This window comes from Thalassophryne amazonica, chromosome 16, assembly GCF_902500255.1.
Source record: "Thalassophryne amazonica chromosome 16, fThaAma1.1, whole genome shotgun sequence".
In the NCBI taxonomy this organism is placed as follows: domain Eukaryota; kingdom Metazoa; phylum Chordata; class Actinopteri; order Batrachoidiformes; family Batrachoididae; genus Thalassophryne; species Thalassophryne amazonica.
In genome coordinates, this window is record NC_047118.1 from 8,802,043 (window position 1) to 8,825,213 (window position 23,171).

Genomic DNA, 23,171 nt, shown 5'->3' on the forward strand with positions numbered 1-23,171 from the left:
TGCTCTGGTAGTCTGACTTCTGTCTTGACTCTTGTAGAGAAGAATAAAACACAAGCCAACAAAAGCTGGAGTTTTTAACCTAACCAGACCCCTCCTACCAAGAGGCCGACTGCTACAGGCTAGTGACTAAACAATAGCTCTAATTAGCACCTATATGCCTAGTTAGCACCCTCCTGATGATGGGACGGAAGCCTCTCCTGATGGCTCCCTTGACGACTCTCCTGATGACGTGAATGACTCATTACCATGAACAAAAGACTGAAACTGCTTTGACCTGAGTACCCCATTGTAAACAGGGGACAAAGCGTGTCTGAGACCCCCTCCTGGGTTAAGGCTGGGTTTCAACTGTTTTACAAAGAATGCTTCCTTGACACCTCTCTCAAACCATTTCTTCTCTCTGGCTAAGATTTTAACTTCCTTGTCCTCAAACGTGTGGTGAGGTCAAGGACTTTACAGAACACATCAACTCGGTGGATTCCAATTTCAAGTTCACACGGGAGGATGCCAGAAACATCCATTTAGCCTTCTTGGACTGTGATGTTATGATTGGAGAGAACAGGCAGCTCCAGACAGGGGTTTACAGAAAACCCACTCACACTGACCAATATCTGTTCTTTGGCTCAAACCACCCCCTTGAACACAAGCTCGGGGTGATCAGGACTCTTCAACACAGAGCCCTACAGGTGCCCACAACTGCAGAGGGAAGGGCTAAAGAACAACAACTTGTACGGAAAGCCATCACAGTATGAGGGTAGCCATGATGGTCCCTGGACAAAGTGCAGAAGTCCCAGAAAACAAGAGACCAGATAGACAGGAGACGGAGACAAGAAGAAGAGTGTCTCTCCCTTATTTAGCAGGAGTAGGGGAAAAACTACAGAGGATCTTCAGACAGCACAAAATCCCAGTTTACTTTAAACCGGTTAACACCTTGAGACAGAAATTAGTTCACCCTAAGGACAGGATCCCTAGTTACAAACAGAGCAATGTAGTGTATTCTATCAGATGTCAGGAAAACTGTAACGAACACTACATAGGTGAGACTAAGCAACCTTTACACAAAAGGCTATACCAGCACCGCAGAGAGGGCGCCAGTGGACCTCAGTCTGCAGTTCATTTCCACCTGAAAGACACTAACCACACGTTTGAGGACAAGGAAGTTAAAATCTTAGCCAGAGAGAAGAAATGGTTTGAGAGAGGGTTCAAGGAGGCATTCTTTGTAAAACAGTTGAAACCCAGCCTTAACCGGGGAGGGGTCTCAGACACGCTTTGTCCCCTGTTTACAATGGGGTACTCAGGAGTTTCAGCAGTTTCAGTCTTTTGTTCATGGTAATGAGTCATTCACGTCATCAGGAGAGTCGTCAAGGGAGCAATCAGGAAAGGCTTCTGTCCTTTCATTAGGAGGGTGTTAACTAGAGCACAATAGGTGTTAATTAGAGCTATTGTTTAGTCACTAGCTTGTAGCAGTCGGCCTCTCGGTAGGAGGGGTCTGGTTAGGTTAAAAACTCCAGCTTTTGTTGGCTTGTGTTTTATTCTTCTCTACAAGAGTCAAGACAGAAGTCAGACTACCAGAGCAAGAATTTTAGCTGAGGAAGCTTCTGCGATTTGAAGCGAAACGTCCTCACGTCAAGCAACCCAGTCCAGTCGAAGATTCAAGCTTCTCTACTATTTAAAGTTGAGCTTTTGTGGTGTCTGAAAAAAGCTGTAGCTTTATTTGGTAAAAATAAGAAAGACTGAACCATGTACAAATTAAAGCGTTCACTCAGATCCACTGTGCTAACAAGCTAAGCTAACGTTAGCCGATCAATAAACCTTCACAACAGTGCAGAAACGTCACGTTTTACGTTTACATTATTCTCACCTTGATAAAGCTGCAGAACTAACCTCCGCTGGGCAAACTGGGACTTCGCATATATCCAAAAAGTGGTAGATTTCGGACTGAGTGGGTTTGCTCCATCACCCCGGCTGCCTGCCTCCGTCTGCCCAGTGATGATGCCTGAAGGCCGGCTTCTCTGTGCGGATCGGCCCGCTGTCGTGGGTTGATCGATATCCCAACAAGTCGTCAGTCCTCCCTCGGTCGGCGTCACTCCGAAAAGTAGCTGAAATAAAGCTTCTCCCAGCAGGGTGATGGGAGAATTGTTCTACTACAGGTTTTTTTGTAGTTCAGGCGACCCAAATTCAAGATGGCGATCGCTGAACTTTTTTCAGGTTGTGGAAACAGCCAGAGTGTGATGTGACCGCAATCTCTTCCCCCTTGCTGCTTCCGAAGCAACGCGTCTGACGTCACGACGCGTTGGAAACGCACCGGCCTGGTGTTACGACGCGTTGGGAAGCGTTAAAGCGTCGCGCTGAAGCTTGCAGTGTGAAAGGCCCTTGACACTGCTTGAATAAATCAAGCTTGGCCTCTGCCGCACTGACAAGCGCAACCCTCAACCTATCAAATCGCTTGAACACAGACACACGCCATATCAGCTTGTTTTAAAATTAATTACTTTAGTTAATTAATTTGGTTTATTTGTTAAATACGTGATATTATTGAATAACTAATATTTTGCTATATTTTCCAGTATTTCTTTTTCTTTCTTTTTTATTTTTATTTTTTGATAACTCTAACATCCGAGGGGGCTAGGTTGATGTCGTGAGGGGGCGTCACCCCCAAACGCCCCCTCGTGGCGCCGGGTCCGAATTTATGTCTGTAGCATGGCCCAAGCAGAGGGTCACCCCTTTGAGTCTGGTCTGCTTGAGGTTTCTTCCTCAGAGGGAGTTTTCCCTTACCACTGTTGCTCTGGGGGTTGGTAAGGTCAGACCTTACCTGTGTGAAGCGCTTTGAGGCAACTCTGTTGTGATTTGGCTCTATATAAATGAAAATAAATTGAAAATTGAAATTGAAATTCAATCTTTCAATATGGTGTTATTATTAAACTTTTGTCATTGTAATTGTAAATGGATAAAATGAATAATAACACCTACATACATACATACATTTATGTGACACTTTCCAACCATATACACAAGGTGGTTCCCAAGATAAAAGGAAATAAAGTTTTGTGCAGTGAAAGTGTGTGAATGATGTGTCCATCATCACATTCTGCTTTTATTTGCATTTTTTCCCACATCTTCTCAGTTTTTTATTTTATTTTATTTTTTTTGTTTACCTGGAAGTATGAATAGTTGTATCTTTATATTAATGGTGTAACTGAATTCTTGCCCATTGTGATCCACGATTAGAAACATAAAAATACATGCAACTGTGTAATATTCTTTAATTCTGTAATTGTGCACACAATAGAAACTCAACATAACAGTTTGTTGCTCGTCCTGGGTATTTGACATGCACAGACGTTTGACACTGAGTAGGTGAGTAGCTGTTTTGCACAGTTGTACAGAAAATCCAACTTTAAATCTCTTTCATAGTGCACATCATCATTCACCAAAACAAAGACAGGAGGATTTGTTCACTTGAAGATTAGTGAACATTTAGAGGAACGGTAGAGATTGAGTTGTGGTAGAAGGACCTCTGCTGGGTGAAACAGTGAAGACTCACATATAATTATAACAGGTTTTATATATCCATCATCTGCATCTTTGGCACAAGCTGATGCAGAACAAACATCCACTGAAGTCATGTTTGAATGTGATAAAGGCCTGTAACAGAGTGGCAATCTGTTCCTATGAATGAAGAAGCACGGAGAAATTAGTCTTTGTCTAAACCAAGAGATAAAAACAAAAAGGAACCAAAAGCTGGCAGGATAAAGGGATGAAAGCTGAAAAGTGACACTTGATAATTGAACTTTTCAAAGTATCTGGCAGCGACGGTGTTGTGTGTTGGAGTGTTGTAGAAGCAGACAATGCTTTTTATCTCTGCACTTGTCCGTTTATTGAATCTTTCTCTCTGCGCGCCTTCGTCTTCTTATTCTCTGGCTGGTTGCTAAGTTACTGCCGCCCGTGTCCAAGAAGAAATGACAAAAATAGAGAAATAAGTATAAAGCTATATTAGTCAACTCTTGAGCTGGTATTAAACTGTGATAGTGGGCGGATGGTGCAGGTGATACACTGAAGGCATTCAATCCCCCCCAATCCACCACCCGCCACCCGTACAGTCCAGTATTGACTAATTTGTATTGGCTCCACAGGCTTCTGCAGGGACCACTCCCACAGATAAATGGCATTTTTACTAAGAGAACAGCCTCGGCTCTCCTGAGTAAAAGAGCCACAGACTGGGTCAGATGGCAGCCAATTAGACTGGACAAGAGACAAGGAGGGGCAGATGGAAGAGAAAGGAATGGAAGGGTCCTGACCCGTGTCGCGGCTCTGTCTGGAGAGAGAGTGAGATCATGAATGCTATTTCTGCAGATAAAATCTGTGTTCAGTAACAAAAGCTGCACTGAAAAAAGAGAATGTTTGAACCAACTTATAAAAGTGTTACAATTTGTATAAACCTGAATGAATTAAGTTGTTTGAACTTAAGTTTGTAAGTTAGAGTTGATTTAACTTTCGAACTTAAGTTCAAACTACTTAATTCATTCAGGTTTTTTACAAATTGTAACACTTTTTTAAGTTGGTTCAAACATTCTCTTTTTTCAGTGTGGTTTGCTAGTTTGGGGTGGGGGGGTTAGCTTGTGAGTTGAAGTTAAAGTAACTGAGGGTGATGGACAGATAAAAAAGAAAAGGCAGGAAGGACAACAGCTGCTTGCATTGCCATGATGTGGTCGCACGTCTTGGTCAAGTCAAGTGTTGAGAACAAATGTTGGTGCCATGTGTCACCACATCCATCATGCTATGGAACAAGACCACTGGTCCATGAAAACAGCTGTCCATCTGCCACCGCTGGATGATATCAATCAATCAATCAATCAATTTTTTTTTTATATAGCGCCAAATCACAACAAACAGTTGCCCCAAGGCGCTTTATATTGTAAGGCAAGGCCATACAATAATTATGTAAAACCCCAACGGTCAAAACGACCCCCTGTGAGCAAGCACTTGGCTACAGTGGGAAGGAAAAACTCCCTTTTAACAGGAAGAAACCTCCAGCAGAACCAGGCTCAGGGAGGGGCAGTCTTCTGCTGGGACTGGTTGGGGCTGAGGGAGAGAACCAGGAAAAAGACATGCTGTGGAGGGGAGCAGAGATCGATCACTAATGATTAAATGCAGAGTGGTGCATACAGAGCAAAAAGAGAAAGAAACAGTGCATCATGGGAACCCCCCAGCAGTCTACGTCTATAGCAGCATAACTAAGGGATGGTTCAGGGTCACCTGATCCAGCCCTAACTATAAGCTTTAGCAAAAAGGAAAGTTTTAAGCCTAATCTTAAAAGTAGAGAGGGTGTCTGTCTCCCTGATCTGACTTGGGAGCTGGTTCCACAGGAGAGGAGCCTGAAAGCTGAAGGCTCTGCCTCCCATTCTACTCTTACAAACCCTAGGAACTACAAGTAAGCCTGCAGTCTGAGAGCGAAGCGCTCTATTGGGGTGATATGGTACTACGAGGTCCCTAAGATAAGATGGGACCTGATTATTCAAAACCTTATAAGTAAGAAGAAGAATTTTAAATTCTATTCTAGAATTAACAGGAAGCCAATGAAGAGAGGCCAATATGGGTGAGATATGCTCTCTCCTTCTAGTCCCCGTCAGTACTCTAGCTGCAGCATTTTGAATTAACTGAAGGCTTTTTAGGGAACTTTTAGGACAACCTGATAATAATGAATTACAATAGTCCAGCCTAGAGGAAATAAATGCATGAATTAGTTTTTCAGCATCACTCTGAGACAAGACCTTTCTGATTTTAGAGATATTGCGTAAATGCAAAAAAGCAGTCCTACATATTTGTTTAATATGCGCTTTGAATGACATATCCTGATCAAAAATGACTCCAAGATTTCTCACAGTATTACTAGAGGTCAGGGTAATGCCATCCAGAGTAAGGATCTGGTTAGACACCATGTTTCTAAGATTTGTGGGGCCAAGTACAATAACTTCAGTTTTATCTGAGTTTAAAAGCAGGAAATTAGAGGTCATCCATGTCTTTATGTATGTAAGACAATCCTGCAGTTTAGCTAATTGGTGTGTGTCCTCTGGCTTCATGGATAGATAAAGCTGGGTATCATCTGCGTAACAATGAAAATTTAAGCAATACCGTCTAATAATACTGCCTAAGGGAAGCATGTATAAAGTGAATAAAATTGGTCCTAGCACAGAACCTTGTGGAACTCCATAATTAACTTTAGTCTGTGAAGAAGATTCCCCATTTACATGAACAAATTGTAATCTATTAGACAAATATGATTCAAACCACCGCAGCGCAGTGCCTTTAATACCTATGGCATGCTCTAATCTCTGTAATAAAATTTATGGTCAACAGTATCAAAAGCAGCACTGAGGTCTAACAGAACAAGCACAGAGATGAGTTCACTGTCCGAGGCCATAAGAAGATCATTTGTAACCTTCACTAATGCTGTTTCTGTACTATGATGAATTCTAAAACCTGAATGAAACTCTTCAAATAGACCATTCCTCTGCAGATGATCAGTTAGCTGTTTTACAACTACCCTTTCAAGAATTTTTGAGAGAAAAGGAAGGTATGTAGATGATATGTAGCCATTCTTTTGGTCCTTTCCTCAGCATTGATGCCTCTGTGTGCTGGATCATTGTCAGGAAAATACACCACATTACTGTTGTGTTGTTTCCACATTTGGATGAGTCATACTACAGTATATTACTGCCCCAAGTGGAGGGGTTTAAATATCTCAGGGTCTTGTTAACGAGTGAGGGTAAGTTGGAGAATGAGATCGATAGACGGGCTGGTGCGGCGTCTGATGTTTCACGGATGCTGTACTGGACCAGAGTGGTGAAGAAAGAGCTGAGCCAGAAGGTGAGACTCTCAATATACCTGTTGATTTACACTCCTATCATCACCTACGGTCATGAACTTTGGGTATTGATCCAAGGAATAAGGTTGCAGATACAAGCGGCAGAAATTAGATTCCTCCATTGGGTATCTGGGCTTACACTCCAGCACAGGGTGGGCAGCTCCACTATCTGGTTGGGATTCAGAGTAGAGCCACTGCTTCTTCACATTGATTGGAAGGAGCCAACTGAGGAGGTTTGGGCATTTGGTGGAGATGCTCCCTAGTCATCTTCCAAGCATGTCCAACTGGGAGGAAGACCCAGGAGATGCTGGCGGAATATATATTTCCCAGCTGGCTTGAGAACACCTCAGGATGCCCCGGGAAGAGTTACAGGACTTGGCTGACTGTGGGTTGAGCTGCTTGGTCTACTGCCAGCATGATCCAGACCCGGATAAGGCAAGTTCAAACTACGTTTTGCTGTACATCTCAAGTTGAGGCTCTGTGATCAGGTGAGTACCTCACACAACTTTACACATGTCCAGCACACGCTGGTCATGTGATCTGTCAGCTGATAGTTGCTTTTCACGCTTCCTGTCAGTGCTGTTGCCATGTGGCTGCTTTCCTGCCTGATCCGAATGTGTCTTGTGATGCAGCCTGTTTTCTTTTTCAGGGAGAATTATGTTGTCACGCTTCAAACCTCACTGTGCACGTTTAGGTGCGTGCTGCAGGGAGTGATGAGGCCAGAGCCATAATGGCAAACATTATCTGTTGGAATATGAATCCTCTACGTGAGGTGACTGCTAAGTTTTCAGCACGTTTAGGGGCCCCGCCCGACTGTTTCTTCACACCCGACCCCTAGCTGCGTTTACGTGTCAGTGGTCAAGAGTCGATGGAAAGTCTGACATTCCACATTCACTTCAGGGGAAAAGAAACCAGGATCTTTTATCTTGAATCCTTTGACACTGATCCTGTCTTTGATACAGATTCCTTTAAATCTATAGTTAGGATTTCTGAATAGTTCAGCGTTGAGGATCAAAGGTCGGGATCCATCTATTGAATCTGCTTTCTGAGGTCAGATGTGCAGGATCAAAACTGGCTAGACATACAAACAGACAAATGATTTTTAAAAAATCATAACCTTAGGCAAACAGCAACTAAGATTAAAGCTTATTGGTTAGGATCAAAGGAATCAGGATCTATGACTTGATCCTGATCTGATCAAAAATTATTAATCAGCGCCAAAGCTCAATGATCAGGCTCAGAGATCAGTGATTAGGATCAAAGGTTAGTGTCATGATCAGACATAGCTAATGCAGATCAAGGGGTGGGTCTTACCCACGGTTAGCAATGAGAATCAAAGGTCAAGATTAAAATGTCAGTGATCTGGATCAAACATCAGGATCTGTGATAAGAGATCAGCATCCAACATCATGGGTCAAAACAATTGATTAACATTTCTGAGGGCCTTAATTTAAAGGGATTCTATGGGGGCTTTTTATAAACTATGCACTCAATGGACTTGAGCTGCACCAATTTAAAATCAACAATTTGCTATGTTTTTTTAAAAATGTTTTTTAAACCTATTTGTAAAATGCCACTTGCAAAACTCTAATTGTCTGTTTTTGAGCCCAACATGAAAAGCAGACAATTAGCAGCAAACCACATTTTACAGGAAAAAGATGAACAAACATGTTCTTTAATGACACTTTAAAGGTGGAATGGAAATTTGACAAACTAATCGGGTGAGTAAAAAGACAGGATCAGACTCATTCAACAGGAAGTAAAAGCTGGTGGCTTCTTTTGCACGCTACTATATGACGTACGGTGCAAAGTAAGTGCTCTCTCTCTCGTGCCCCTGAATCCTGCAGCGATGACTTACTTTGCTCCACAGCGGGTGAAGGAACTATATTTATTGTCAGCTGAGTCATAAGGGTCTTCACCACTGATCTCGCCTGTTAGCTGACTGAATGTAATGTGGGAGACCCAACCAAGGAATGAAACCCTCGGCAACACACATTCTTGGGGGCATACAAACCCCTCCACCACAGTAAGGTGGTGACTCTTCCAGCATCAGCAGGATGATGCCTCCAGAATGCTTCACTCTGGATGATTTTCAGGCACGTTAGACCCCATGATGAGGGTTTATCCAGAACTTGCTCGAGGGATCCCTCTTGGCTGGGAATGCCTTAGCGGATGTGGACTACCTGACTTATCCTGCTGACACGGTGACCTGACAAATGGTGCAAAAGGGATGGATGGAGTTAAGATACTAACAAAGGGTTAACGCAAGTGCTGGAGAGAAAGAAATATCTACACTATCTCTAAATTTGTAAACGGACAAATCTAAGCTTGCCAATCAGAGAGAGCGGCTGCCGGCACGACACAAGCATAAACACTGCAACTCAAGGCAGTAAACTCGTTACATGCTTAAAAATAGCTCTGACGATTAACGGCTGCTTGGCGTGGGGTTGATGCGGGGCACCGCTTTGAATCCCTGCGACCTGTATCAGAGTGTAATTAATGACTAGATTTCCCTCAGTATGACTGGAGGTCCCAGAGGTGACCAAAACATGACCTCTTATCATTTTCTGCCTGTATCTCGAGGCATTCGCCCACCTTTCAGAAGCTGCTTTTCGATGCACGTTTCATCACTCGTGTTTAATTGCGCTCACGTCGCCTTCCACGGGACGACTATGTGCTTTGATCATAGGAGTTTATTAGAATCAATGGCAAGTTGTGAGGAACGTGTTTTGCTTTTGATGGTGGTGGGGTTGTTGGGGTTGGGGGCGGAGGTTGTGTCAGGACCAGTCATGTAGGGAAGCGGGGGGTTGGGTGGGGTCAAACACCATCACCCTTCTCGCTGGGGATGTCTTCACTTCCTTTTTGTTGCTATGGCTGCCAATTCCCTTGTGTTAAGTGGAAACATTTCCCCCTCTCCGCTGTCCAGGCACCTCATCACTCCCTCCCTTTTCTTCTCTAAACCAAAATAACTTCACCAACCATCTGTCACTGGGCTCACAGGTCTACTGTTGCTTAGGAACAAGTAGGGCCCTTGCATTCTTGTCTATACGCATCCTCATATTAATAAATCTTTCTATAAGGCCGTTACAACAATAACAAGTTGGAAATCTATTTCCACCTGCAGCTGGAGTGTCAGCGGCATTACACGGTGTAAAGCTGAGTATTACATCAGCAACAGATTCTTTAGTTTATGATGAAAAAAAATGCAAGGATATTAATAGTCTTCAAGCTATTTTAATGGTGCATTTTTTGATTGACTTTGTATCTGTTGTTTCCTTATTTGTTTTATTTATTCTAAAATTTAAAGGCTGAAAATGTTGTTGAGGTTTTCATGCCATATAGGATAAATTCACTTGTCATAAACCCAGTTATATAAAACATAATTAGCAATCAAGCCTCTGACTGCTCTACTTATTCACATTTTTAATTGCTTCATTTGTGAGTAATCCTGTTTTGAAAAATGACTTGAGGATGGAATGAATGATAATGAATGGGACAGCATTACCAGTAATTAAAAATTCACAGCATGCTCAAAATAGCAAATTAATTAATTACTGTGTTTTGTGGAGTATGAGTCATACCTGTTAAAAATGCCTCTTGAAGAGTAAACACCAACATATAATTTGCACTGGAGTATACTGTAAGTAAGTTGCATTTGTTTTCTGTATTAGTTCTTTAATTTGGGATTTTTGTGCAGTGTTGTCATACTTTTTATTATTGGCATTTTTAAAATTATTATTAGAGTTTATCTTGTTTAGTATTTTGATTCCTGGGAAAAATCCTTTATCGATAAACATTCTAAATGTTATTATTAATAAGGAATGTGTGATTTTTCAGGATTTAAGTCACACTGGTGTATAAGTTGTCAGACCTTCCAAACTAGTAAAAAAACTGCAACTTATACACTAGAAAATATGTCTGATGTCTGAAAAATATGACTAGCTTGATTTATTTATGTCTACAGTTCTATAACACTGGCTGATGGAAATATGTTGAAGTTAGTATCGGCTATTTTGTTTAGCATTGATGTCGTGCATGTAGCTTGCCTTCCACGTCAGTTTTACAAAGTTTATTAATAACATATTGAGCATGAAGCATAGTAAACACAATAAAACCACAACCTAGCACTATGAATAACACAGGTACAACATAAAATGAGCTTCAAGTTTAAGCTAGCTATTAGCTTAACCAACAAACATCCACATTTGTTGTGCAAGTTTACTCAGAGTTGGTAAAGTTAAACCTTAACCTTGTGAAGCACCTTGGGGTGACTTCACTCTACATAAAAAAACATGAATTGAATTATTAAACAATGACCAACAATGGCGGACGTGGAATAGTAACAGCACGAGTGTCAAGGAGCCAGTAGTCCAAACATTCATGACAGCTTTTACTACAGGTTAGCATGAGGAAATAATTAAAACATTAAAGATTAAGAGAATTTATTTGCCATTTATCAATGTAGGAGTATACTCTAAGAAATAAAATGTAGAAATTAATTGATAAAGTTAAGGTAACTTTTTCCACAAAACTTTGTCAATTATGTACAAAACAATATTAATAGTAATAATGTGTAGTAATAATAATATAATTATATAAATAAAGTTTAAATAAAGTAATAATTTAATTAATTTCAACTACAATATTGTTTGCACTTAACTGACAATGTTATGTGGAAAAGGTTACCTTAACTTTATCAATTAAATTCAACATTTTAAATGCTTGTTTCATTTTTGTGAAAAACCAGGTTTCATGTCAATAGTTCAAAGGAAATTACAGAATAAAATGATAAAGAAAAAATTATTAGAAAGAAACACTATAACATGACTGAAAATTCCTACATAAAAAACACAGCAAGATGAGATACTATTTATTTCTCATTAAACATGTTATTTTCAGTACATTGAACTTGAGATTGTAAATTGACTTGAAACTAAACTGTAATTTGATCAAACTTAACTGATTAAACTAAATTCTAATGTTATTAATGGGCTCATATTCAAAACATTTTGAAGACGGTAATATTTGACATCTGGTGTCTGAAAAAATACATATTAATGCCTGTTGCTAAAATAACAGAAAGCATGAAATATCACAAATAAATAAATAAATGTTGTGTGGGCCGCTGAAGAGGAGGTACTGCTGGCCCACCACCACCAGATGGCGCCCTGCTTGGAGTGCGGGCTTCAAGCACGAGAGGGCGCCGGAGCCACTGGGAGTGACAGCTGTCACTCTTCATCAGCACCAGCTGTCACTCATTCAACTCATCACCATCACCATAAAGGCCGGACTGCAACTCCACCTCCTCACCGAGAAATCAGCTACCTTGGAGGTAATTTTCTCTGCTGACTCAAAACATTGAGTAATAGTCTGAACTTCTTTGCAGCCATTTTCCTGTGGTGTTGCCTTATCTGTGGGATTGGCGTTTGGTGTGATCAGCGACGGCTTCGCTTCACACCCCAACCAGATAAGTGGTTAGACAGGAGCTACACGAGTGTGTGACTGGAGGTGGAGGTGCTCCCTCCCAAAAGAACACAGACTATGGGATTACTGAGTGTGCATACTCACACTCACCTGTGCTGTTTCTGTTCTCTGCCAGCAGTACCAGGTCTGACAGCGGGAGACGGTGACCACCTGGGGACCCAGGACTTGGCGGCTCTGGTGTTCTTCAGATCCGTTGGCGGTGAGGGCCGTGTGGGATCTGGCTCGGTTCTGGACGGGCGTCTCCTATCCTCAAGCCTGCCCACACATCACCCAATGTGTAATTGACTGTAGTTGCAGTGATTGTTGTCTGTATTCCGTTGTGCACAATTTACAACATTAAATTGTTACTTTTGGCTTATCCATTGTCCGTTCATTAACGCCCCCTGTTGTGGGTCCGTGTACCTACACTTTCACAACAGGATTTCTCGGCCAGCGTCATGGATCCCGAGGGGCGTCAACCATCGCTTGAACAGCCAATGGAAAAGCAAGGTACACAGGCGCCAGCAGGAGGCGTGTTAGGTGAGCTGCAGCACATCTTAACCGCTTTTACTGCTCGGTTGGACTTAGTTACCGAGCAGAGCACTGTTCTCAATCAAAGGATGGAGGCTCTCACCACCCAGGTGGAAGCGCATGCTCAGGGCACTGCTGCAGCACCTCCTCCTGCTGACCGAATGCCAGAGACAGACATTCCACTGGTCGTTCAATGAACCCCCCCACCTTCCCCTGAAGCATACATAAGCCCTCCGGAGCCGTACGGAGGCTGTGTGGAGACGTGCGCGGACTTCTTGATGCAGTGCTCGCTCGTCTTTTCACAGCGTCCCGTCATGTACGTGTCAGACGCTAGCCGGGTGGCTTACGTTATAAATTTGCTTCGAGGAGAGGCACGCGCCTGGGCTACGGCGCTCTGGGAGCAGAATTCACGGCTCCTAACGATTTATACTGAGTTTGTGAGGGAGTTCCGACAGGTGTTCGACCACCCTCATAGAGGCGAGACCGCTTCAACCGTGCTGCTGTCGATAAGACAGGGGTGTCGGAGCACAGCGAAGTATGCAGTTGACTTCCGCATCGCGAGCCAGCTGGAATGCTGTTGTGCTCCGCGCTGCCTTTGTAAACGGACTGTCCCTGGTCCTTAAGGAGCACCTGGTGGCGAAGGACGAGCCACGGGATTTAGACGGGCTTATCGACCTGGTTATATGGTTAGACAACCGATTAACAGAACACCGACGGGAGCGAGACGAAGGGCGTGGTGAGGCACAAGCCGTCCCTCTTCCTCCCGGGTCCGAAAGGGAGCCGACTTCCCCACGCTCCACAGCCAGGGCACTCCACGTGACGACAGCTCCCCCTGCTGATGTTGCTATGGAAACGAGCAGGGCCAAAAAGCGATCAGATCAGAGACAAAGGAGGCTGATCCGTGGAGAGTGTTTTCTCTGCAGCTCAACCGAGCACACACAGAGAGAATGCCCCAAACGGTCAAAACAGCAGCACTCGTCCTTAGAGACTGGGCTAAGGGTGGGTCACAATACCCACGCGGGGAGACCCCGAAAATCTGCACGTATCCCAGTCACGATCCTGAGTGGGGATCTAACCCTTCACGCCCCAGCACTGGTGGACACGGGGTCGGAGGGGAATCTGCTGGATAGCAGATGGGCAAAGGAGGTTGGGCTCCCTCTAGTGGCCTTACCGTCACCATTGTCGGTGCGGGCACTAGATGGCACCCTTCTTCCACTAATCACACACCAGACACAGCCCGTGACTTTGGTTGTATCTGGGAATCACAGGGAGGAGACTGTGTTTTATGTAACACCTTCTACCTCCCGAGTGATTTTGGGTTTTCCATGGGTGTTAAAACACAATCCCCGGATTGATTGGCCGTCTGGGGTTGTGGTTCAGTGGAGCGAAACCTGCCACCGGGAGTGTTTAGGATCCTCGTTTCCACCCGGTGTGACAGCTAAGGAGGAGGTTTTAGTCCCCCCCAATCTGGCGGCGGTGCCAGCCAAGTACCATGACCTTGCTGATGTCTTCAGCAAGGATCTGGCACTCACGCTGCCCCCACACCGTCTGTACAATTGTGCCATTGATTTGATACCGGGCGCTGAGTACCCGTCCAGCAGGCTGTACAACCTCTCACGTCCGGAACGTGAATCAATGGAGACCTACATCCGGGACTCGTTAGCTGCCGGGTTGATCCGGAACTCCACCTCCCCGATGGGTGCTGGTTTCTTTTATGTGGGCAAGAAGGACGGCGGACTCCGTCCATACATTGATTACAGAGGGCTGAACGAGATCACGGTTCGCAACCGATACCCGTTACCTCTGTTGGATTCAGTGTTCACGCCCTTGCATGGAGCCCAAATTTTCACGAAATTGGATCTTAGGAATGCTTATCACCTGGTTCGGATCCGGGAGGGAGACGAGTGGAAGACGGCATTTAACACCCCGTTAGGTCACTTTGAGTACCTGGTCATGCCGTTCGGCCTCACCAATGCGCCCGCGACGTTCCAAGCGTTGGTTAATGACGTCTTGCGGGACTTCCTGCATCGGTTTGTCTTCGTATATCTAGACGATATACTCATCTTTTCTCCGGCTCCTGAGACCCATGTCAAGCATGTACGTCAGGTCCTACAGCGGTTGTTGGAGAACCGGCTGTTTGTGAAGGGCGAGAAGTGCGAGTTCCACCGCACTTCTTTGTCCTTCCTGGGATTCATAATCTCCTCCAACTCCGTCGCCCCTGATCCGGCCAAGGTTGCGGCGTTGAGAGATTGGCCCCAACCAACAAACCGTAGGAAACTGCAACAGTTCCTCGGTTTTGCAAATTTCTACTGGAGGTTCATCAAGGGCTACAGTCAGGTAGTTAGCCCCCTGACAGCCCTGACCTCCACAAAAGTCCCCTTCACCTGGTCGGATCGGTGCAAAGCCGCGTTTAGGGAGTTGAAACACCAGTTCTCGACTGCACCGGTTCTGGTGCAGCCCAATCCCAATCGCCAGTTTGTAGTTGAAGTGGACGCCTCTGACTCAGGGAAAGGAGCCGTGCTATCCCAGAGCGGGGAGTCCGACAAGGTTCTCCATCCATGTGCCTACTTTTCCCACAGGTTGACCCCGGCTGAAAGGAACTATGACGTCGGCAATCGGGAACTTCTTGCGGTGAAGGAGGCTCTTGAGGAGTGGAGACACCTGTTGGAGGGAGCATCGGTACCATTTACGGTTTTCACGGACCATCGGAACCTGGAGTACATTCGGACCGCGAAGCGTCTGAACCCCAGGCAAGCCCGCTGGTCACTGTTCTTCGGGCGTTTTGACTTTCGGATCACCTACCGCCCCGGGACGAAAAACCAACAATCTGACGCCCTGTCCCGGGTGCATGAAGAGGAGGTCAAGACCGAGCTGTCAGACCCGACGGAGACCATCATCCCCGAGTCCACTGTCATGGCCACCCTCACCTGGGACGTGGAGAAGACCATCTGGGAGGCCCTGACACGGAGCCCGGACCCGGGGACAGGTCCGAAGGACAAATTGTACGTCCCACCAGAGGCCAGGGCTGCGGTCCTAGACTTCTGTCACAGTTCCAAGCTTTGCTGTCATGCAGGGGTGTGAAGGACCGTGGCAGTGGTCCGGCAGCACTTCTGGTGGGCGTCTATGGAAGCTGACGTCCGGGAGTATGTCCAGGCCTGTACCACCTGTGCCAGGGGCAAAGCCGACCACCACAAGGCCCAAGGCCTCCTCCAGCCTCTGCCCGTGCCTCATCGCGCCTGGTCTCACATCAGCCTGGACTTTGTCACGGGCCTCCCACCGTCCCAGGGCATGACAACCATCCTCACGATAGTGGACCGGTTCTCCAAGGCGGCCCACTTCGTGGCCCTCCCGAAGCTCCCGATGGCCCAGGAGACTGCAGACCTCCTGGTCCACCATGTCGTGCGTCTGCATGGGATTCCATCAGATATTGTCTCGGACCGTGGTCCTCAGTTCTCCTCTCAGGTCTGGAGGAGTTTCTGCAGGGAACTGGGGGCCACCGTGAGTCTCTCGTCCGGGTACCATCCTCAGACGAACGGACAGGCAGAGCGGGCGAACCAGGAATTGGAGCAGGCCCTCTGCTGCCTGACCTCCGTGCACCCAACGGCCTGGAGCAACCATCTGGCCTGGATCGAGTACGCTCATAATAGCCAAGTATCGTCTGCTACCGGCCTCTCCCCGTTTGAGGTGTGTTTGGGGTACCAGCCCCCATTGTTTCCGCTAGTGGAGGGAGAGGTCGGGGTGCCCTCGGTCCAGGCCCATCTGAGAAGGTGCCGTCGGGTGTGGCGTACCGCCCGCTCTGCCCTGCTCAAAGCCCGGCAAGGGCCAAGAACCATGCAGACCGCCGGCGTGCCCCGGCCCCTACGTATCAGCCTGGGCAGGAGGTTTGGCTTTCCATGAAAGACATTCCCCTGCAAGTGGAATCCCAGAAATTAAAGGACAGATACATTGGACCATTCACCATACTCAAGATCCTCAGTCCAGCCGCTGTGAAGCTGAAGCTGCCAGCTTTGCTGCGGATCCACCCGGTTTTCCATGTGTCACGCATCAAACCTCACCCTATTTCACCCCTCTGTACCTCCGGACCGGCGCCGCCTCCTGCCCGGATCATCGACGGGGAGCCGGCTTGGACCGTGCGCCGGCTCCTGGACGTCCGTCAGAAGGGCCGGGGGTTCCAGTATTTGGTGGACTGGGAGGGGTATGGACCCGAAGAACGCTCCTGGGTGAAGAGGAGCTTCATCCTGGACCCGGCCCTCCTGGCCGACTTCTACCGGCGGTACCCGGACAAGCCTGGTCGGGCGCCAGGAGGCGCCCGTTGGGGGGGGGTCCTGTTGTGTGGGCCGCTGAAGAGGAGGTACTGCTGGCCCACCACCACCAGATGGCGCCCTGCTTGGAGTGCGGGCTTCAAGCACGAGAGGGCGCCGGAGCCACTGGGAGTGACAGCTGTCACTCTTCATCAGCACCAGCTGTCACTCATTCAACTCATCACCATCACCATAAAGGCCGGACTGCAACTCCACCTCCTCGCCGAGAAATCAGCTACCTTGGAGGTAATTTTCTCTGCTGACTCAAAACATTGAGTAATAGTCTGAACTTCTTTGCAGCCGTTTTCCTGTGGTGTTGCCTTATCTGTGGGATTGGCGTTTGGTGTGATCAGCGACGGCTTCGCTTCACACCCCAACCAGATAATCAATCAATCAATCAATCAATTTTTTTATATAGCGCCAAATCACAACAAACAGTTGCCCCAAGGCACTTTATATTGTAAGGCAAGGCCATACAATAATTATGTAAAACCCCAACGGTCAAAACGACCCCCTGTGAGCAAGCACTTGGCTACAGTGGGAAGGAAAAACTCCCTTTTAACAGGAAGAAACCTCCAGCAGAACCAGGCTCAGGGAGGGGCAGTCTTCTGCTGGACTGGTTGGGGCTGAGGGAGAGAACCAGGAAAAAGACATGCTGTGGAGGGGAGCAGAGATCGATCACTAATGATTAAATGCAGAGTGGTGCATACAGAGCAAAAAGAGAAAGAAACAGTGCATCATGGGAACCCCCCAGCAGTCTACGTCTATAGCAGCATAACTAAGGGATGGTTCAGGGTCACCTGATCCAGCCCTAACTTAAGCTTTAGCAAAAAGGAAAGTTTTAAGCCTAATCTTAAAAGTAGAGAGGGTGTCTGTCTCCCTGATCTGAATTGGGAGCTGGTTCCACAGGAGAGGAGCCTGAAAGCTGAAGGCTCTGCCTCCCATTCTACTCTTACAAACCCTAGGAACTACAAGTAAGCCTGCAGTCTGAGAGCGAAGCGCTCTATTGGGGTGATATGGTACTATGAGGTCCCTAAGATAAGATGGGACCTGATTATTCAAAACCTTATAAGTAAGAAGAAGAATTTTAAATTCTATTCTAGAATTAACAGGAAGCCAATGAAGAGAGGCCAATATGGGTGAGATATGCTCTCTCCTTCTAGTCCCCGTCAGTACTCTAGCTGCAGCATTTTGAATTAACTGAAGGCTTTTTAGGGAACTTTTAGGACAACCTGATAATAATGAATTACAATAGTCCAGCCTAGAGGAAATAAATGCATGAATTAGTTTTTCAGCATCACTCTGAGACAAGACCTTTCTGATTTTAGAGATATTGCGTAAATGCAAAAAAGCAGTCCTACATATTTGTTTAATATGCGCTTTGAATGACATATCCTGATCAAAAATGACTCCAAGATTTCTCACAGTATTACTAGAGGTCAGGGTAATGCCATCCAGAGTAAGTGGTTAGACAGGAGCTTCACGAGTGTGTGACTGGAGGTGGAGGTGCTCCCTCCCAAAAGAACACAGACTGTGGGATTACTGAGTGTGCATACTCACACTCACCTGTGCTGTTTCTGTTCTCTGCCAGCAGTACCAGGTCTGACAGCGGGAGACGGTGACCACCTGGGGACCCAGGACTTGGCGGCTCCGGTGTTCTTCAGATCCGTTGGCGGTGAGGGCCGTGTGGGATCCGGCTCGGTTCTGGACGGGCGTCTCCTATCCTCAAGCCTGCCCACACGTCACCCAACGTGTAATTGACTGTAGTTCCAAAGTGATTGTTGTCTGTATTCCGTTGTGCACAATTTGCAACATTAAATTGTTACTTTTGGCTTATCCATTGTCCGTTCATTAACGCTCCCTGTTGTGGGTCCGTGTACCTACACTTTCACAACAATAAAGACCCCATTTTAGGTCTTTAAATTAAGACCTGTTTGTTTCTGTGCCTGTTGCTTTAGCTCAGGGATTCTGAATCTTTTCTACTTTACTTCCCACCTGTTCACACTTGTAGTGAGTAGAGATCCATTAAAAAAAAAAAAAAAAGATCTCCAATTATTTTGGCTAATCTATTCCATTCTAACAATCAATTCTAAAGTGGATTAATGGAATTCAAAAATCGCTCCCTGTTACAGATGGAAGCCCAGGAACTAAATAAATACAATAAAAACAAACTAATCTGAGTCTCAAATTGATTGATGTTTCAAATTGAATTAAACATCAAATTCTAAACATAGATTAGATTCATATAGTTATAGTTATATTAATATTAATAATTCTGTGCAATATTAGCTTCATTTAAGTAACTTCAATCTGATTTTTTGTTTACAGATGACTAGATGTTGCTACAAGTCACACTATTGGGCCAGGGCCCAGTTGTTGTGAAACACTGCTTTAACTGAAAAGAAACGACTTAATGCCACGCCCCTTCTCGTTTAAAGGTGGATATAACTCCACCTCACACAAGGTGTGGGCGTGTCAGACAGTAGGTTGACTTGGTGGAAGATAATGAGCACAGGAAGACACTGAAGAGTTTACCGGTAAAAACTGGTGTTTCTCTGGAATGTGCTTTGGCTCCTGCATTTTTCAGTGCTTGTGTGGACTGAGTGGTTGCAAAAGCGAACAACGTAAGTGCTTTTGATGGTGAGGAAAGGTTTACTAATTGGTTTGTAGATGAGGGAGGAATCGGAGTGGCCCGTTTGTTATTGTCCTGGATCCAGGCTTTTAATGACGTGCTGAACTCAGCCATCAGAAGTGTTTCTTCATGTGGTGAAAACATTGAACTTGTAGAGACATTTACTTATCTTGGCAATAATATTCATATCTCTGGGTTTTGATTGAGAGGTGTCTGGGAAGAGCTTATGGATTCATGAGATCAATGGACAGGTGTGTTCATTGATGCTGATAAGTTTGCAGAAGAATGAAGGCCCAAGTCTTTGGGGTCCTGGTGCTTCCTGTCTAATTGCATTATTGCAAGACTTTGGTGATAACTGCTGATTTGAGGTGATAATTGCATGTCTTTGGTACCAGGTATTTTTGGAGGATCCTTGGCTACCAGTGGAATGACTTTGTGTCAAGTGAGTGGTTACTTAGAGAGACTAAGATGAGGATTATCACTTACATTGTGAGGGAGCTTCAGCGTGTCTGAGTGTTGAGGACCCCAGTGGCTGAAGAAGGCTGATGGGATGCCCACATTTCCTGTGATTGCAGCGGATAGGTGGTTGCTTTAGAGATGTGGGGATGGACCACTTGTCTGCCTGGATGGTTGCCATCCAGAGCCCAGGGTGGTTCCCGTGGTGTCATTGATGTGGCAAGGTGCGGCACCAGTGCATGCTCCTGGACATGACTTAACCCAAAGAAACCTGAAATCCAAACATCCGAAGCCTCCTGTATGGTGGGAAAGACCAGTTTCTAATTAAGACAATACTAACAAAACTACAGAAGCGTATTGCATTAACTGGATATAAAAAAAAAAATTAGACCACTGATCTTTTCTCATAATTATGAGAAGTTAGAGTTGATCTAACTTACAAATGTAAGTTCAAACAACTTAATTCATTCAGGTTTTACCAATTGTAACGTTTTTTTTAAAAGTTGGTCCAACTCTTCTCTTTTTTCAGTGTAGAAAAGATTTTTAAATGAATTTATCTGTGAAAGTAAAAGAAAGCAATGGGGTGATGAATTTCCATGTTTTTTTTTTTTTTTTTTTTTACCAAATTAAGCAAATAAACTATTTTCTGGTTGTTTAGCAGTGGTTACCATTTAAATTCAAAGAATGCGGTCAGAAGTCCACACAACCCTACAGAAAGGATTTTTTTGTTCTCTCTCTTTCTGTCTGAAGTTACATAAAATGAGACTGTTAATTATTTTCTTTCATTTCCAAAGCCGGTGACCACCAAAGCTGCTGCAGCTTGTTGGCATTACTTGCAGAAAGAGGGAAATGATGAGGGGGAGATGTTAGAAAAAAATACAAGTATAGGCTAAATTGTGAGGGGAAAACTGATGATTTTTTAAAAGTACAAATACCAGTGTCAAAACCCAAACATTGCAAAAGATTTCTTTGGGGATGGCATCAGGTGATGAACAGTAACTGAAGGACAACATGGACTGGAATTAAACACTCCAATAAAAATAGAGCTTCATTTCAGCCGCTGTCTCATGCCAACCCCGGCACCTACAGTGCAAGGAGCAGAACCAATATTTCAGATAAATATTTGCCAATCTTCCACCATACTTTATTAATTCATCTCTTATAACTCTGGTGTCTATATTTGTCTTTCTCTCATGCTCTGTGTGTCACACTGACAGTTTCCTCAGCAGCAAAATACCATTTAAAAACGTCTTATTGGTCTTCAGTGAAACTAAAGATCAGCTGCTGCATTCTAATTGCAGTTTTAAGGTGGAAAAATGTGCCTGTTTATGATTCACAAACAGTGTTTCATTCATTCAGATACTGTAAAATAATGACAGAATGTCTTCACTTATTCCTTCTTTGAAATTTGTCAATGAAAGCCCCTCGGGTGCATGTTTTAAAATATGTAAATATGTGCATTTTCTGTTTAAAACTTGATAAGCTCCTCAAAAGATTTGTTTTTATTTTTATTTTTTTCCAAAGCCACCTGACCACCTCCCCTGGTGAGGAGCGTTGGTGTGGTCCACTGGGAACTCATCATTTAAAACGCACCAGACTTGGCACAAAAGTGCGCAGGCGAGCACACGCGCACAGTGGTTGTCTCTTATCAGACCGGAAGGCAGCACGTTTAAGGGCTGTTAAAACTCAGAAGAAGGTGGACTGCACGTTGAAGAACTTATTTTTTGTTTCACCTGATGCGCAGCTCTTTGTGCCGTCCGGTGATGCCGCACACTTTACGCACTGAAACTCTGCCAAACACGCGATTTTCTTTGAGATCTTGACACTAAACGCGTTTTACTCTCAGTTTTCTTACACTTAATGTTTGACTGAACAGTCACATGTCGAAAACTTTGGCTTGGAGTCCCGTTTTTTTTTTTTTTTTGGTGAGACAACGCGCCATCCAGTTCTGTGGCTGACAACACTCGCGGAAACATGAACGTCTCTTTGTTTGACGTTACCCAGGGCGCGCTGTTTAACGGCAGTCAAACCATTGCCGATACTCTGGCCAACTATTCCAGCAGTGCCACCGAGGACGTGGTGACCGGCGACGGCGGAGGATCTCTGGTACTACTGCAAGAGGAGCGCAAACTCTTCGTCATGCGCGTGGTGCAAATCGCGGTGCTGTGCGTTCTGTCGCTCACTGTCGTGTTCGGTGTATTTTTCCTCGGGTGCAACCTGATGATCAAATCGGAAAGCATGATTAACTTCTTGGTGAGAGACCGGAGACCCTCTAAGGACGTGGAGACGGTCATGATCGGACTCAGCTAGAGGACGGAAATGGTGCTGCGGAGAACCGGATCAGGGATCCGGTGCTGGGATCTGCATCTGCGTTTGTTATCAAAGACGCTCTGTGTGTCCGAGGAAAGAAGATATGCAAAAACTTTGCCTTCCCTTCCGATAATGACTTCAGGAAAGTAGCCCAACAGTAAAGTTTGTGCGTAAAAGGCAGGCGTCGTTACCACGTGCGTCAATTTGTTGAATCTTTGAATTAATTTTTAACATTACCAACTTGAACAGAGTGACAAACATGTTTACAATCTGTTACCTCATTTTTTTTGTAAATTTATATTGCTAATGAATGTTTTTCAATTTCTAAAAGAAAAAAGCATGATTATAATTAACTGTAGATCCACGTCTGCCAGTGTACTATGATGTGGGTATTCCCTCTCTCTCTGTCAGTCTGTCCACACACACACACAATATATATATAATATATATATATTATATATTATAATATAATATAATATATATATATATATATATATATATATATATATATATATATATATATATATATATATATATATATATATACACAAACAAACCTATGTTTCTTGGTCTACTTGGATAAATAAATTAATTTTTGGTCGTTTTTTAAACACTC

At 44.7% G+C, this 23,171-nt stretch overlaps 1 protein-coding gene and 1 long non-coding RNA gene across 2 annotated transcripts; one reads left to right on the forward strand and one right to left on the reverse strand.

Moving 5' to 3' along the window:
- Positions 1-7,051: 7,051 nt before the first annotated feature.
- LOC117528552 lies at positions 7,052-22,950 on the reverse strand. The gene is made up of 3 exons (XR_004565813.1): positions 22,712-22,950; positions 19,887-19,889; positions 7,052-7,062 (listed from the first exon to the last, which is right to left on the reverse strand). It is a non-coding gene; the product is annotated as an uncharacterized LOC117528552 (long non-coding RNA).
- On the forward strand, positions 21,872-22,625 carry rprml (reprimo-like). Its single transcript, XM_034191184.1, has one exon. The coding sequence runs from the start codon at positions 22,220-22,222 to the stop codon at positions 22,553-22,555; it is 336 nt and encodes a 111-aa protein (XP_034047075.1). The 5' UTR covers positions 21,872-22,219; the 3' UTR covers positions 22,556-22,625.
- Positions 22,951-23,171: the final 221 nt, after the last annotated feature.